Below are 16514 nucleotides of genomic sequence, written 5' to 3'. Positions count from 1 at the left end.
CCCCCTCACACACACACACACACACACACACACACACACACACACACACACACACACACACACACACACACACACACACCGAAACGCAACAGCTTAATGAAATATATATTCGAGGCTGGATTCACTCCGCAGAAACCGGTCTAAACATGACATACATCACTATTGCAACAACTGTCCTCACTGTCGGTCGACTGATTCTAGACCTGTGCTGTGCTGTGTGCTCCCTCCTCCCCTCTCACCAACCAGACGAAGGGGCGGAAACGACACAATCACTGTAGACAAGCTAGCCACTCTGTATTTTGGTGCCCCAAACTCTAGACTAGCAGCAACCATATCACTGTATTGACTGTGAGAGCCGGTGTTTTTTTTAATTGATACCCGTGTGGAGCTTTGCGTAAAACAATAAATTCTGAGTCATCGGTGAGTTTGTGATTTCTCCGTTTTTTGTCTGCTCTCCCTCCGCCCCCCAAACGTGTTTGTTTCGGCAGCCCGATCGGTAGCTAGCTGTTACTGTGCAGATTGTCAGCAGGCTGGAGGCTCTTTTTTTTTTTTTTTCAACCGCCGCGACTAATGTCATTATCGAAGTGCGCACGATACGTGACCCGCGGATGAGCGGACATCGGGCGCACATTTAACCCGCTAACACTTAGCGCCTGTGACGCGAAGGCAAACATGGAGGAGACGGAGCTAATGCCGAACCAAAGATCTCCTCCGGGGCTTTGTCGTGCTGCTGTCAAATCTGGCTAACGTTAGCATCACACACACGCACGCGCGCGCGCACGCCTTCCAGTGACGAGCGGTGCGTTCTGTAGAAACAACTGTCCCTTTTTTGTCTTAATGCTTTTATTCTGCTAAGGGCGCAGCTGGTCCATCGATACAGATGTTGTGCAGCTAGCCCGTTCAAAAACACTTGCAGCCCGCTGGGGTTTTTTTCTAGGTAGTTCGTACGTACAGGTATTGTGTTGACTGTGATGAGTTATGGAGGCTTCATATTATTCCAATGCAATGCAAAAACACCTGTGACTCCCCCAACCCTTTCCCCATAAGAGTCCCGATGAGTGTGCTCATGTCCGAAGATGCATGGGTAACTGCGAGCAATGCAGAGTACATGTTATTTCTCGTTTAGAATCTAGACAAGGCATAGGCAAACTACGGCCCGTTAAGATTTTTTAATCCGGCCCGCCGAATTTCACGAAATTATATCAATAGTAAGTAAGTAATAAAATGGCTGTATTTCATCATCCCCCCCCCCTCCCCCGTGTTCTAAGAGGCATTTCAATAAAGAGCAAAATAGAGTGTAACTTCAAAGACATATTTAACATTCATTTTCAATATTCATTAAAGCACATGTTTTCTACGTATCCCATGATAAATTTTGTTCTCCTATGAGGTGGGACACCAAAACACTCCATCCATCTGCTGCAGCTCCGGCCCCTCTGTCAAATTTTAGAAGCCACTGTGGCCCCACCAGTCAAAAGGTTGGCCCACCCCTGCACTAGACTGCAGGAAAGCAACCAAACCACGTTGCTCTGTGTCCGCATTGCCTCCCAACGTTCCCCCATGCATCTTCGTAAATCAATCCCATGCTCCAATGCTCTCTTCTCCTCTCTGCCACATTGATCCTGGCTCGCTTCCATCTACACGCAACAATCTTGACGTTGACCCAGGAACCTGCGGGTCCCCCAGGTCTCCCTGATGAGTATGAGCCTGACTACAGAGCCCCCTAACGATGGTCCCACTGTTACTGAAGGTTTCATATATTATTATTACTTCCTTGTTTTGTTTCTCTCTACGTCAAACTTTCTGTGTCACTTGTGCACTGAGGTGTGTTTCATTTTGTTGTGTTTGTGTGTGTGTGTGTGTGTGTGTGTGTGTGTGTGTGTGTGTGTGTGTGTGTGTGTGTGTGTGTGTGTGAGAACAATATACATGTTTGTAACCCACTTTAAGAAGCTCTCCCTGTCAAGTTTTACTATCAAGACAAGCTCTTGTGTCAGACAGTTTCATGCTTGCTAACAGTACGCTGTGCACACCTGTTGTTAACAGTAAGATCCCAGTTTTCAAGTCTTGTCTTACGCTAGATTCTCAGCTGGTTGTCCTAAAGCAGTGGTTCTCAACTGGTGGAGTCTCAGGACGCACATTTTTCTCCTTATAGTGAAGTTGCGCCCCAAATTCATTTCACAGCACTCAAATTTATTCCACAAAAATAAAAACACCAGCCCACTTTCCATAATGTCTAGAAATACTTACTTACTTCTTCTGCCGCATTATCTGGAGTCGGGTCGCGGGGGCAGCAGCCTCAGCAGAGCCCCCCAGACCTCCGTGGCTATAGTCACCTCCTCCAGCTCATCCAGCGGGACCCCAAGGCGTTCCCAGGTCAGCGCAGAGACATAGTCCCTCCAGCGTGTCGCGGGTCTTCCTCGAGGCCTCCTCCCAGAGGGACATGCCCGGAACACCTCCCCAGGGAGGCGCCCAGGAGGTATCCGAAACGGATGCCCAGGCCACCTCAGCTGGCCCCTCTCGGTGAGGAGGAGCAGCAGCTCTACTCCAAGCTCCTCCCGGGTGACGGAGCTTCTCACCCTGTCTCGAAATACATTCTTGAAATGATTGAATTGAATTGTGTGTCCTGCAAAATAAATGCCCAACATTTTCTCTCTCGCTCTCTCTCTCTCTATATATATATATATTTAAATGCCCACAAAGCCCAAACCAAACAAACATTTCCGCGACCCACTCTTAGGTTGCGACCCACCAGTTGAGAAACGCTGTCCTAAGGGTCCCATAACCATGTGTGTGATCCAGCAGAGAGCAAGATGACCACGACTGAGAAGAAGGAGAAGAAACCGGATGACGTGCCGGAGGAAGAGGAGGAGGAGGAAGAGTACGTGGTGGAGAAGGTCCTGAACCGGCGGGTGGTGAAGGGGAGAGTCGAGTATCTCCTCAAGTGGAAGGGCTTCTCGGAGTGAGTCGCTTCATGTCCGCCCTCCCTCCCTTTGGTGCGAACCACAGATACGACTTGGTGTGATTTTGTGTAAACTTGCGCCACAGTGAGGACAACACGTGGGAGCCAGAAGACAACCTGGACTGCCCGGATCTGATCGCCGAGTTCCTGCAGTCTCAGAAAACGGCGCATGAAGGGAAGAGGAAGGCGGTCGGAGAAGCAGAAGGTGACGAGAGCAAAACGAAGAAGAAGAAAGACGACGTAAGTGAAGGGTTGAAGGTTTTTTTTTTTATGTATTGATGGGTGTATTTTTGACACATGTTGAGTAGATGTGAGATTTTTATTGAGGTATTTATTTAGAAGCACAGCAGCACCGGAGTCAATCAGGGGGTCTGCTGGCAACAGCTCGGGACTGGCAGCTGAAGGTCGACAGAGGGAGACAGCTCAATTTCCCAGAGAACATCGCAGTGACCACACTCAGGCCAGACATGGTTCTGGTGTCAGAAACAACAAGGCAAGTGGTCCTGCTGGAGTTGACTGTCCCCCGGGAAGACTGGATGGAGGAGGCATTTGAGAGGAAGAGGGCCAAGTATGAGGAACTGGCAGGCGAATGCCGAAGCAGGGGTTGGAGGACCCGATGCAACCCCATCGAGGTCGGATGCAGAGGATTCGTCGGCCAGTCACTCATCAGGGCACTCAAGATGCTGGGAGTGAAGGGACCGCACAGCAGAAAAACCATCAAAAACATCACTGACGCGGCGGAAAAAGCGTCAAGATGGCTGTGGATCAAGCGGGGAGTTCCGTGGACCACGCGAGCTACATAGACACAAGCCGGGACTTGATCACCCCGGCTGGGTCGCCTGGGCGAGGGTGTCTGATGTTGCAAGACCCGAAGCATCCAGTGAACCGAGGATACATCACTGAAGATGTGTCTAAGTTGCACCAAAAGTGTATGCTACAACTAACTTAGCACTCGGTTTATTTCTATTGAATCTGCCCCTCAACTTTCTACATTTGACTATGATACCAAAAAAGACGCATTCAAATCAGAAGCAAGAATCCATTTAGAATTGTCATTTATAATTATCTCAGTTTTCCAGAAATGATCAGGTTGCAGCTGCTTCCAGGTGTTTTTCAACAAGAAAATTAAGATTCCCTACCTCTTCAATGTCTTCAATGTTTTACAGCAGCGTTTCTCAACTAGTGGGTTGCGAGCCGAAAGTGGGTCACAGAGCTGTTTTGATTGGGTCGCGGCTTCCTGGGCTGCCCCACCTCCTTTTTTTGATCAGAAAATCTTGCTCTCTGCTGCATCACACACACGGCTATGGGATCCTTAGGACGGTGTTTCTCTAATGGTGGGTTGCGACCCAAAAGTGGGTCGTGGAAATGTTTGGTTTGGGTCGCAGGCTTTGTGGGCATTTTAAATATATATATTTGTAAAGAAAATGTTGGGCATTTATTTTGCAGGACACACAATTCAATACAATAATTTCAATACTTTATGAACTAAACATGATCAAAAGTGGGCTGGTGTTTTTATTTTTGTGGAATAAATTTGGGTCATGACTTCATTATTAGGAATAAAATGTGGGTCCTGAGACAACGCCAGTTGAGAACCACTGGCTTGCAGTACAGACGTGCTTTTTTTTTGTCTCTCCTTTTTTGATAAAGCCAGGTTTGTGTTAATGCAGAAATTTTTCCTGATTGATTAATGTGCTATTTTCTCATTTGATTCTCAGACAGAGAAGCTGCGGGGCTTCGCTCGAGGTCTGGCACCAGAGAGAATCATCGGGGCCACAGACTCCACAGGAGAACTCATGTTCCTCATGAAATGGTTTGTAATCAACTCAAGTATTCCCACTGAATGACGGACGCACCTGTTGGAGAGAGGAATCATCAAACGCACTCCCACCCAAACAAAACCTATGTTTGTGCAGGAAAAATTCGGACGAGGCTGACCTTGTGCCGGCGAAGGAGGCCAACGTCAAGTGTCCGCAGGTGGTCATCTCCTTCTACGAGGAGAGACTCACCTGGCACTCGTATCCCTCCGAGGATGACAAGAAGGACGAGAAGAACTAGCGCCGGGGAGACGGATGGAGTAGTTTTCCACTTGGGCATACTTTGAGCAGGAGGGAAGGGGTATTTGGAAGGACCGGGGGGTGGGGTGACGGAGACAAGCGAGACACCATAGCAGTCGGATCGTCTTTTCAGTGTAGTTCCATCTGAATATGCTTTTATCTGGATATACTGTAATTGTAAATATGCTTCAGGTTTTGTGTGACAGAGACGTAAGTCACAGTGTTAATATTTTTTCTGTGCCCTTTCTTATTTAAAAAAAAACAAAAACTAAAGATGTTCAGCTACTACAGTATCGCTCCCCTGTTGCCACAAACCACCTCCTCCAGCAACCCGACTTTCATTCCAGCGCTCGGCCATCTTGCTATGAGATTGTACCAGTGAGGTGAAGTATTTTGAAATGTTACTAGTGTGCCATTGTTTTAACTCAACTGTGCCTTTGGGCCACTGTTCCTTGTTTGGTGTATGCTAACAAGCTCTTTATTTTATTTATTTTTTACAGTAATTTTGTTGATCATTGATGATCTATGAAGTGACTTTTGTTCATGTCTTGCTTGTCAGTTTTGGAGAATAAACAACTTTTTGTTATTTTGCCGTTTTCATGATGCGCCCATCTGAAGTGAACTGGTTTGTCAGAAAGTGGGGCCTCAACTCGTTTCCACTAGTTAATAAAGGAAATACTTGGTTGTAGTCAGGAGTGCACACCAATCAGTGTCTACAATCTAAAATTATGATTTATCAGATGGCATTCTCCATCAACTCACTGATCTTCCAATTAGGTCAAATACACACAAATATCTAATCATCACATGGTAGCAACTCAATGTAATGCGGCTCCCAGACTTGCTGAAGTTCAAATGAGTTTCAGAATGGGAGGCAAAGGGGTTTTAAACGGCTTTAAAGCTTTGAGTTTCACAGACTGCTGATCCAGGCAGACACAACCGTCTCAGGGGTTTACAGATAATTGTCCCAAGATGAGAAAAGATCCAGTGAGCGGCAGTTGTGTGGACAATATCAGGGTCAAAGGTCAGAACTGGCAGATTGGTTGGAGACCGGAGAAAGGCAAAAGTAGGTCAAAGAACCACATCGATGTACATGAGACAGTAGTTTGTGAACTCCGTTTTAAAGAGAGAGCTCTGGACCTTAATGCAAACTCAACTGCCCGTGGGAGCAGAATGGTACGTTGCACTTTCAGATGCCACAATATGATCACGTTGAATACTGATTACCGACACATTTGGAGAAATTAATTTTGAGCAATATCAATTCCCAACAATTTCTAATATAATCTTTAGACCACAATGGATTTCAAATTTTCACTTAAATTTTCAATTACTAATGTATTCATGAAAGAGAATTTCACAAAAAGATTTGTGGCAACATTATGAAAAAAATGTGTCTGTTTGCCAGCCTATCAAATATTTGAATCAGGAATGTGTCCTTTAATTTGGTTTATCATATTATTATAACCTCACACCCTCACAATGTTATAGATTATCAATGTTGTCCGTAAAATAAAATTGTGCTTTCTTTCGCAGCACTGATGACGACAGGAAAGCCAAAGTCAGGTGAAAATAAAAACACTTTATTAATTGATAAAAACAAGTCTTGATTGCCAGCAAACAGGAAACTACATCCAAACTCAAAGCGGAGAGAGGTGAGGCGGTTATGGAGACAAATGACAAAAACGACAGAAATCATAACGAGAAAATATTTACATTAACGAGACGAGACAAAAAAGTAAAAGTGCACTAAGTAATAGCAGTACTAATAAATAGTTGGTGTCGCGCTGAGGTTCCGCCGACGTGGACGCTGAACCAGTCTCATGCCTGAATGTCTCGTCAGAGGGACGTCTGGAAGGTTCGGGGACCATCATCAAAACGTCGTGGGTTCCGTTCCAGCCCGACACAACTACCAACTTCCGCTGCGACGACTCAACATTGCACATCGACAGACCCCATTCAACCGGACGAGTAATAGCACTTCACCTTTGAGAACGTTTCCTCTCGGCCGCTCTCGAAACATTGAACGTGACGGTGACGAGAAATCAAGGCATTCGGAAAAACCAAAGTGGCCACAACGAGCGCGAGAGCGGCCGCCGCCATGTTGGTGCGCTCACAACAACTCGGACGTCAAAGTCACAACGAGGCTCACTTTGTTTTCAGTACACAGAAAAAAAACACGAAGGACTGGCGTCAGAGCCTCGGCTTTACAGCAGTTAAAAAACAAAACAAAGAAAACAAAAATAAAATAAAACAAAACAAAACAAAACAAACACGCCTCAGGTGGCTCTCGCGTTGGCAAATGGTTGAACTGAATGTTACGTACAAACGGACAAAACTGACAGCTGAACCGTTTTAAAGCTAACATGTCAAACAAGGAATCCAAAGAACGAAACAAAACAAAACATAAAAAAAGAACAACAAAAAAACAAAGAGAAGTGGATAATGCTGATCTGTGAGTGGCTGCAGTTTGTTGCCAACCGTACAGTCCGTGCTCTCTGGCGCCCCCTAGCTTCGCCATCACAGTATCGTGATTTCCTGTAAAAAGTATTTCAAACAAACGACCAAAAAAACAAACTGTGTGGACCTTTACATAAGCGCTGATGTGGCTAGACCGCTAACCTTGCTTATACTAGAGATTATGAACAGTTTATAAGAGCCTCCTCCTCCTCCCTCTAAACGCAGCTCCCGTATTTAAACCTGCAGAGTAGGAATAGTGACAGACACGGCAGAAAATGCGTATAGCCAAGCCTTTTTAAAGACAAATTACAGTGCTATGCATAATTTATAAGGAAGTTGATACATTTAGCGATGCAGTGTGCCCCCCCCACTTGCGTCGACATCCACCGGCTCTCTCACTTTCCAGGGCATCTTTTTTTTTTTCCAACTGCGGCCGGGCGCAGGGACTCTCCGGCCTCCCACCAGCTTCTGGTCTCCACGTCCCATAAAAATCGAAGCCGAGCTCGAGCTCGGGGGGGCCGTCTACACTCGACAACACCACTTCCAACCTGGGATTCGCCGCCACAAAAACCTCCAGAATCCACGGTGCAGTGTTTGAGCAGTTATTTTTTCCTTTTCTTTTTTCATTTTTCCTTCTCGTACATTTTTTCCGATCGGGCGGTCTGCGCCGCGCGACCTTTATGGCATCTTTGAACGACCTCCTTTGACCTTTGGTATCTAAAAAAAAACACTCCTTGCTCCTCATGTTGAAGAATTGCAACTTAAAAGCCTCAGGACTAGAAAAGTTTTTTTTTCAGGGTGAGATGTGATCCGGTCCTTCACAACCTTTCCGTGCATAGGTGCTCCAATCACAGCCGGTACATCACCCCCCCCCCCAAAAAACTTCTCTCTTGGGCACCGAGTTCCCCCCCTTGTCGTTTCACTCAGACAAAATCCCTATCCATCCTCGTGGGTTTTGGCAAAAAGGATCAAGAGCGGCTAATTTTTTTTCTCCCAATAGCTCAGTTTTTGTCCTTTTCAAATCCCTCCTCTCCTCCCCCCGCCCGTCCGATAAGAAAGAAGGAAAGAAAGAAAAATCTCGGTACTCGCGTTGAGCTACTTCTGCTTCAAAGTTGTTTCTGGGGGAGGAGAAAAATGAACGTGGGGACGGGACAGAAAAAAGAAACTCGCAGGAAGTCAACAATGCCGTTCTTCTACTCACCCGTTTCTCCTCAAAGGAACAAAAAAACATCTCTCTTGTGTCTCTCATCAATTTAGCAGAGTTAAAAAGGATAAACAGCGGTTCCCACCCACCTCCCCGCGCTCCGCTCACTTCTTTTTGTCCTTCTGCTTCTTCTCCGGCTTGCGGCTCTGCTCGCCCGTCGCCGCCGCCCCTGCGGCGCCTCCGCTGCCTCGCGGCATGACCAGCACGCTGCCGTCGGCGCCGTACTGCAGCGAGAAGTGGCCGGGGGGGTACGGCCGGCCCTGCTCGTCCCGCAGCTGGGCCAGCACCTCCTGGTAGAGGCTCTGCACCTTCTGCTTGACCTGGCGGATGGAGCGCAGGAACTCCACCTTCTCCTTGAGCAGGCGCGCCTTGTCGCGCCGCAGCTCCTGCACGCCCTGCTCCAGCCGCACGATGGTGTCCAGCTTGCGCTTGCGGCAGTTCTGCGCCGCCATCTTGTTCTTGCCGCGCCGGCGGATGTCGCGCACCAGCGCCAGCTGGCCGTCGCTCAGCCGGTGCTTGGCCAGCAGCTCGTTGAACTCCTCCACGGGCAGGTTGACGATCTTCTCGTTGGAGAAGGGGATCTTCATGGTGCGGGCGCGGCGCTCGTCGCGGCTGGCGTGCTTGTCCAGCAGGTGCTGCTGGTGGTCCGACGGGGGGGCCTGCTTGGCGGTGGCCGCCACCTTCTTCTTGGGCAGGTCGGGCGGGTCGGCGAAGGGCGAGGGCAGCGGCAGGTTGTAGGTGTGGTTGTGTCCCACGCCGTCCAGCAGGGGGGGCAGCAGGCCGTGGAGGTGCGCCGCCGGGTCCTGGTAGCTCATGCGGCACAGCTTGCTGTAGCCCGGCTGGTAGCCGCCCGCCGCGCCGCCCTCCTCCGCCTCCGCGGCCGCCGCCTCCGAGTCGGTGCTGTAGCCCACGGCGCCCTCCTCGGAGAAGGTGGCCGAGGTGGAGGAGGAGGAGGCGGCCGAGGAGGAGCAGCACGAGGTCTCGGAGCTGCTGGGCGACGCCGGGCTGCGGCCCGAGTCCAGCGACAGGCCCGAGTCCGAGTCCAGCTCGTCCTCCAGCTGCGAGGCCTGGGCCTGGCTGAAGCCCTCCTCCATGGCCAGGTCCAGCAGGCTGATCTCGTCCAGCATGGACTCCTCCAGCAGGCTGCCGAACAGGTCGGGCAGCGCCACCGGCGCCGGCGCCGTGGCGTTGGCCTGCGGCGGGAGGAAGGCGAAGGACGAGTTGGGGTGGCTGGAATTACTGCTGCTGCTGCTGCTGCTGCTGCTGCTGCTGCTGCTGCTGGGGGTGGACGGGGAGGGGGAGGAGGAGGAGGAGGAAGAGACCACCAGCCCGGGCAGGAGGGGTCTCTGGGCCACGGCCAGGGAGTCCAGCTCGGGGGGGAACATCTGGGGGAAGTCCTGGCTGCAGCTGGGCAGGGAGGCCTGGTGGAGGCTGACGTCCTGGTGGACCAGGGACGAGCCGGCGGGCAGCTCAAAGGTCCCGGCAGGGTTGGAGCCGGCGCCGGCGCCACCCGTGGGGTCAACGCCGGCGGTGCTGCCGTTGAGCGATGTGTCGTTCACTTCCATCGCCTGGAAAACAGTGTGAAAAAGAACGACGTGACTGTTATCGTCAGGGTGCAACAATGCTTGGCCCTATGACAGCTGGAGGAGCCTCCAGCATTGAATGTCTTCAGGTGACACTGTGTGGGAAGGGAACAAACCTGCAGCTCCATGATGGCCATGATGTCCTGCCACTGCTGCTCCAGGTCCAGCTGTGGCTCGGCTGGGGGCAGCTGCGGTCCCAAAGGAAGACCCTGAGATGTAGACGGAGCTTCTTCATTGGACACAACTTCTGTAGTCACGACTGGAGTTGGAAACTTAGGTTAAAAAAAAAAGAAAGAGTCATTTTTAGTGCCGTTTATTTTTCATATATTATAGACATTTATTGAAAAAAAGCATGCGTTACCTCTGACTCTTCTCCGAAGGGGAACGTGGCCTCAAGCAGCCTGAGACATTCTTGAAGTGACAGTGAGGTCTGAGAACCAGCAGCTGGCCGCTGAGGAACAAACACACAAACAAACCACAGCGTTAATATGGTGACGTGTGCACCCTGGGTTGACAGACATTTGAGTTGGTTTAAAAAAAACAAAAAGAACTGTCATGACAAAAGAGAAAGCACACTTTATCATTTCTATTTTTCCTCACATTCAAGTAAGTAAAAGGAAAAGGTTTCAGTTTAAAGTGTGCCTGTGAGTGGGTATTGTTATTATTTCAAAGGTTGAAAGCCTGAATACCATACTTGGATTTATCTCCATTTATGATATTTTGGATTGCTGGTTTAAAGGCTCAGGCCTCTTAACTATTTCCTTTTTAAAGGTTATAACTTGGTTATAACTGACTGGGCTGAGGTTGAGTAGAATAAAGACCCACTATGCTCTCAGAAGTGAAGAACTCAGGACCCCCATCTGCATATACTGAAGGTAGACGGGCTACAACTTTGCCGCCATCGGCAGATTCGTCACAAATTCACCAATCCGCACGACACATTACTGGCCAGCCCACAACTACAACAGCGAATAAGCTTCTGGGAGTGAGCACTATGTGCTAGTGACATCAAAGCTGGACTCAATTTTACTCCAACAAAGAAATGAGTGTAACGTCTATCGACTATCTAGCTCTGTGAGCCACTGAGACTCACAGCTAGCATGGCTTTCCTCAGGCTTTAGCAAATGACGCTAGCATCTAGGACACATTTTGATTTGGGCTGCTTAAGACAACTGCTTACCTTCGGCTATCACACTTTCTTTACTTCCACTGAGGTCGCCAGTAACATATTGTGTATGTTTGTGAATTTGTGCCAATCTGCTGATGTCGCAGCAGCTGTTCGGGAAGGAAACCAGTTAAAGTGAAAACCAGTAGGGACACAACACAGGCACGATGAATAATCGCACATCTTTTTCATCTGGTCCATAATGTTCGCCTTACTTATTGCAGATAAGCTGCAGGCTGTCTCTTGTGGCCATGGTGATTTCAGGAGGCGGACAAGAATGCAGTGTGCTGATGGGAGGCCTACAACAAAACCACGTCCTCCATTCTAGACTTTGTGCCGTCGCCACTGACTCAGACCCCTCGTCCTCGTTGTATGCAGGTTCGGAGCACACGGTGGTGGAAGAGGGTCGAAGTGGAAGAGTTTTCAGACACAGAGTGGAGAGACAATTCCCCAGTGATGCACAGATCATTCATCAGGCTTATGGAAGGTGTTTGATAACCAGTTCCTCTCCAGACGAGAACTGCCATTGTTTCGCATACGGTTAAGTTGTCCAGACTACCGTGTCGTTGCAAACGTGTTTAGAGTGCGCAAATTAACTGTGAAAAAGTTTGTGTCCTGCTTCTGCAGAGGAGCGGTGTCCTCAGTTTTGCACCAACTCATACAAGCGGCCAAGCGTGGAAGAAGCTTGTGCCACTGGTTGTCTCAGATGTTTTTGCTCCAGGCGTGTGTGGAGCACGTGCATCCAATTCCAATCGCATTATCTGGGCGTCCTCATCACACTACAAGAATTCAACCTCCGTTGTCCGGTTGCAGTCGGACGGAGCAAATAATTCATTTTTTTTCCAAGTGTGGTGTAAACGCAGTGGTTGTGAGCTCTGTTCGCACTGGTGGCAGCGGCAAACAAGCAGTTTGCTTTTCTTAAAACCACAAACAAACAGCAGCTGCTGATGACGTGCGCTGTTCCATTAACTCCTTTCTAACCGCCACAAACACGACTCACGAAAGCCACAGTGCGACTGGTGCTCGGCCGCCGCAGACGCTCCGGTCAACCAACCTGCTCCGGGATGCTTTCTCCCGTCTCTCCGTCCACCGGCTGAGCCGTCTGCAGGTTGACTCCGTTCCTCCAGCTCTCCTGTTCCTCATTCCTGTCTTTGCTTTCTCGCGGGACGGGCTTCTCCTCCTCGCTCTCCTTCTGACGGTTGCTGTAGTTGAACACCTCTCTTCCCGCGCCAAGGTCAATGTCCTGTCGCCATAGGATGTCAATCAAGTCAATGTCCTTTGAAAAAAGAAAAAGAAAAGAAAAGATAAAAAGGGTCAATCTTTAAAAATAAATGGCCACGTGCAAAAGCAATGTTGCTGTAATAAGCAGACAGTCCTTAAAAACATTTTGTTGTTAGGTCATTTAGGTATTTAATTAGGTCATTTAATTTACTATGTAACAGAGATGGAGTCAGATGATGAAACACCAATGAATCTGTTGGACGCGGTGGTCGTCATGCGATCAGAGAGGTTTTGCTTCATTACAATCCCACAATGACTTCGACTCACCCCTTGCTTTAATGGTTCAATATGACAGTCATGTGCAAGTTTTATTTTTAAAGGAAACCAGAATGACACATTTATTGTGCTGTTCCACAGTGATACATTGATGTATTACTAACAAGCGTCTTATGAAATGAAAGAATTAAAGCCTTTTCAGTTTTTGATTGAGAACTCAGAGACTCAGTGATGCAACGTTAAATGCAACAATCTCATCTGTTGAGAAATGAAACTTGACTGGTTTGACACTGATAAAATACCTGAGCTGCTGTGCTGACCGTCGCTGACAATCACAACCTCTGCTAAACTCTCTCACTCAGCTCACTCTGCCATATCCCATTCAGGGTTTGGTAGAGGATACGGTAAATATCTGGTTTTAAATATGCAAATATTAAAAAACTGATTTTTTTTGTTCCATTAATGCTGTTAGAACGCTGGTAATATAAAGCATTTCCTGTAATTAATTGAGACACCTTGATAGGTTGTTTTCTGGTGATGTCACAGGGCTGCAGATGGAAGGCAGAAAGTGAAATGCAGCTTATTTGCTGAGGATCCATCCTACAGAAAAAAAGCTGATTTTTTTTTTTGTGTGTGTGTGTGTAGTTTACGGTTGCTCCAATTGCTCTAACCCAGGTGTCAAACTCAGTGTCAAACTACACAGTGGGCCAAAATTTAAAACTTGGACAAAGTCGCAGGCCAACATTGATATTTATTGAAAAGAATCTTCGTCCAGATAGAACGGTGAACCTTTCGTTATGGACCCAAATAAGTTTTGCTTCAACCTGAATATGGAACAAGCAAAGCTTAATACTACACAATAAATAACTTTTGCACACATACAAAATTGAGTTTCAAATAAAAATAAAAAAAACATTCTTTTTTTGTTTGCAGCCTTCAGATTTAAATTTCAACAGTAACATTTTCTCATTGGATCATAATAAATTTAAATATAAAATAACAATAAACCAGTTAAGTAATAATGATATCCTTTAATTAACGCCCTGTTCCGATTGCGCAGAACATTCTGGGATTTGTAGTTTTAGTGGTACATGTGCTGTATAGTGCAGTGATTTTTGTATCGCCCTGCGGGCCAAATATAATTACACTGCGGGCTAAATTTGGCCCGCAAACCCAAGGTTTGACACCTATGCTCTAACCTGTGCTAACACGTGAGTGAATCCCAGCTACTGCTGGCTTTTAAAACGGTTACATGCAGACACCAAAAGCCAGCGTGGCCTCGCTCTCCTAGACAGACCCCACCCAAGCTTGGACGTTGGACCATACCTCTTTGGTGAGGTCGTCGCTGCCATCCCTGCTGCCCTGCTCCTGGTTGCCCTCGGGGGCCACGGCTCCCAGGCTACTGTCCGCTGCGTTCAGGTTGTACGTGGATTCAGGCGCTCCACTTCCTCCCCTCATGGCCAGCGTAGCGTCAGGGGTGCTAACGTCCTCTAGGCCGGCCCCATTGTCCAGGGTGATGCTGGGGCTGGACTGGCTGCTAGTGGACACCACAGTCTCAGCGTCCCGGTGCACCAGCCAGGTGTTGAGCTCTGTGGTTGGCACGGAGAGGCGATCCAGTTGGCGCACCTGGTTCAGCAGCCGCCGAGAGTTGAAGAAAAGGTCCAGGTCCACACTTTTTGGATGGATGCCATAGCCGTCCAGCGTGTTGCGAAGGTTGTGAAACTGGGTCTGGGTGTAGGCTGAGCTGGGGCCCAGGATGATCTCGCTCAGTGGGGGCAGCTGATTGCTTAGATAGGTGTCAACGTCCACTCGCACCCCAATGAGACTCAGAAGGATGGTGAACTGAATCAGGCCCTCTGTGAAGTACTTTTTCAGGTAAAGCATTTCTTTACAAAGGAACAAAAAGTGAACGTAAAAAATATAAACAAAAACGGGGGCGGGTGGCTGGGATCAATTCTTCTTCGTCTCTATGCATCAACATGGAAATGAAGGAGGAGAGACGAGGCCGGGGAGGTTCTTCGGCACAATACAGTGTTTAAAAGGCATCCAAGATGGGGTTTCCACTGTGACAGTCCAGTCTGTGCTCAAGCCTTTGTTCTTCATCAGCTTCTCATCTTCCCATCCCTGGCAAAAAGTGACAGATAATAATTAATAAATTAATTGCACCTGAGCAAACTACATTTTTTTGTCACCAAATAATTTAGTCACTGCTGTCCCGCTTACGGCAAATGCGTCTTACCTCTCCCACATTTGCTCTAAGCTCATGTCAATAGTACAGAATAAACAGGACTTGCTAGCCCAGTGCACCAACTTCCCCCTCCTTAGACTGCCATAGATAGAACGACAAGTAGCGTCGGCTTATACCTTCTCGCTCTCGGGACATGCAGCGTGGCGGAGATGAGGAGGTGAAGACAGCTTTCTTTTACGCATCACCCCACCCTTAACAGGACAACTACTTCTTGTGGGTGCTGCTGAAGGTGAATGAACGAGTCGAGAAAGCTCCCTGGGCTGGCGAGCACACGCACAAACGACGTTAGGTGGCGGTCCCTCCCTCTCTCTCCTCCCGCACGGCTGCGCCTATCCTCTTCTTGTGTCGCTAGCTGTTAGCTACACTGAGTTTCGAGACCCCCGGCTTCTGCCATTTAGCATACACGTTAAACTTACATAACGCAGAATTGCAGTCATATGATATGCCGCCATATTTAGCTTGCAATCCCGCATCTTTATTTATGCTTTTTTAAAAAAAAAGTGACAGGTGTCCCTGCTTGTATAGAAGGACTGCCTACTTCCGCCGTGGCTAGCATCAAGCAATCTCCCTAGCAACAAGTGGTGAAAAGATAATGGACGCAACCGAGAGCCAATCACAGTGCCGGGGCGAGGGGACGACACATGACTCCAGACTCTCGGAGCCAATAGGAATCGGGAAGGTGTGGGACTAAGTAAAAAGCTAAACAAGTATTGGAACTAGGGTTGTACACAATGTTAGCCTTTCAAGCTATTTCGCCTCTCGCTATCTATCTCCTTACTTGGGAAAAGTGCATTTCTTGAACAATATATATTATACTGTCCAAGAATGCCCCTACACATGTCACTTGCACACAATGCTCGGATTGCGCACCCAGGAATCATTGTAGTCAATGCATCGGATGTACTAGTTTAATTGAAAACCTTCTAATTTAAAATACTTACGTGACAATATGTTGCGTCTGCGCGATCACGTCAGGTTAAGTGCCATCCAAGAGATGCGAATGAGCGCTGTTTGATTAAAAGTTCCAATATATTTCCCCTTATAGAGTCGTCCAGCCTCTCCTCATTGAATGGCCCACCATGACTTGCAGAAATGCTAGCTGGCCCGGCTAGCATAGCAGGAGTGCCGCTTGACACCAAAACACGCTTTCACACGGAGCATGCGTAGAACATTCTAGTTTAAAGTCTTTCATCAGCCGACTAAAATTTCCCTCCTGGTAATATGATGCAGACCTTTCCATTAAAGTCATATTGTTTAATATGTTTAGTGGCGATAAAGCTTTTACATGCTCCAGAAATAAGCCATAAACCCGCAATAATGAACTCTACTACTACTACATCA

General features: G+C 48.1%; 2 protein-coding genes across 9 annotated transcripts; one reads left to right on the top strand and one right to left on the bottom strand.

Moving 5' to 3' along the window:
* Positions 1 to 223: 223 nt before the first annotated feature.
* On the top strand, positions 224 to 7449 carry cbx1b (chromobox homolog 1b (HP1 beta homolog Drosophila)). Of its 7 annotated transcripts, none has more exons than XM_076034908.1 (7): positions 224 to 420; positions 1668 to 1750; positions 2275 to 2520; positions 2800 to 2959; positions 3046 to 3199; positions 4678 to 4772; positions 4876 to 7449. In XM_076034908.1, the coding sequence occupies exons 2-7, from the start codon at positions 1696 to 1698 to the stop codon at positions 5015 to 5017; spliced, it is 852 nt and encodes a 283-aa protein (XP_075891023.1). In that variant the 5' UTR covers positions 224 to 420; positions 1668 to 1695; the 3' UTR covers positions 5018 to 7449. The 7 variants fall into 7 exon arrangements, with proteins under 7 accessions (XP_075891023.1, XP_075891024.1, XP_075891027.1 ...); XM_076034909.1 differs by having other exon boundaries at positions 225 to 420; positions 2803 to 2959; XM_076034912.1 differs by lacking the exon at positions 2275 to 2520 and having other exon boundaries at positions 234 to 420; positions 2803 to 2959.
* nfe2l1b (nfe2 like bZIP transcription factor 1b) lies at positions 6579 to 16338 on the bottom strand. Of its 2 annotated transcripts, none has more exons than XM_076034905.1 (6): positions 16115 to 16338; positions 14252 to 15049; positions 12483 to 12704; positions 10625 to 10714; positions 10380 to 10535; positions 6579 to 10248 (listed from the first exon to the last, which is right to left on the bottom strand). In XM_076034905.1, exons 2-6 carry the CDS (start codon positions 14807 to 14809, stop codon positions 8785 to 8787), a joined length of 2490 nt encoding a protein of 829 aa, XP_075891020.1. In that variant the 5' UTR covers positions 14810 to 15049; positions 16115 to 16338; the 3' UTR covers positions 6579 to 8784. The 2 variants fall into 2 exon arrangements, with proteins under 2 accessions (XP_075891020.1, XP_075891021.1); XM_076034906.1 differs by lacking the exon at positions 16115 to 16338 and adding an exon at positions 15290 to 15727.
* Positions 16339 to 16514: the final 176 nt, after the last annotated feature.

This window comes from Nelusetta ayraudi, unplaced genomic scaffold, assembly GCF_046127955.1.
Source record: "Nelusetta ayraudi isolate G7.1 ecotype Tasmania unplaced genomic scaffold, CSIRO-AGI_Nayr_v1 ptg000042l, whole genome shotgun sequence".
Taxonomy (NCBI): domain Eukaryota; kingdom Metazoa; phylum Chordata; class Actinopteri; order Tetraodontiformes; family Monacanthidae; genus Nelusetta; species Nelusetta ayraudi.
This window is presented reverse-complemented; position numbering and strand designations above follow the sequence as displayed.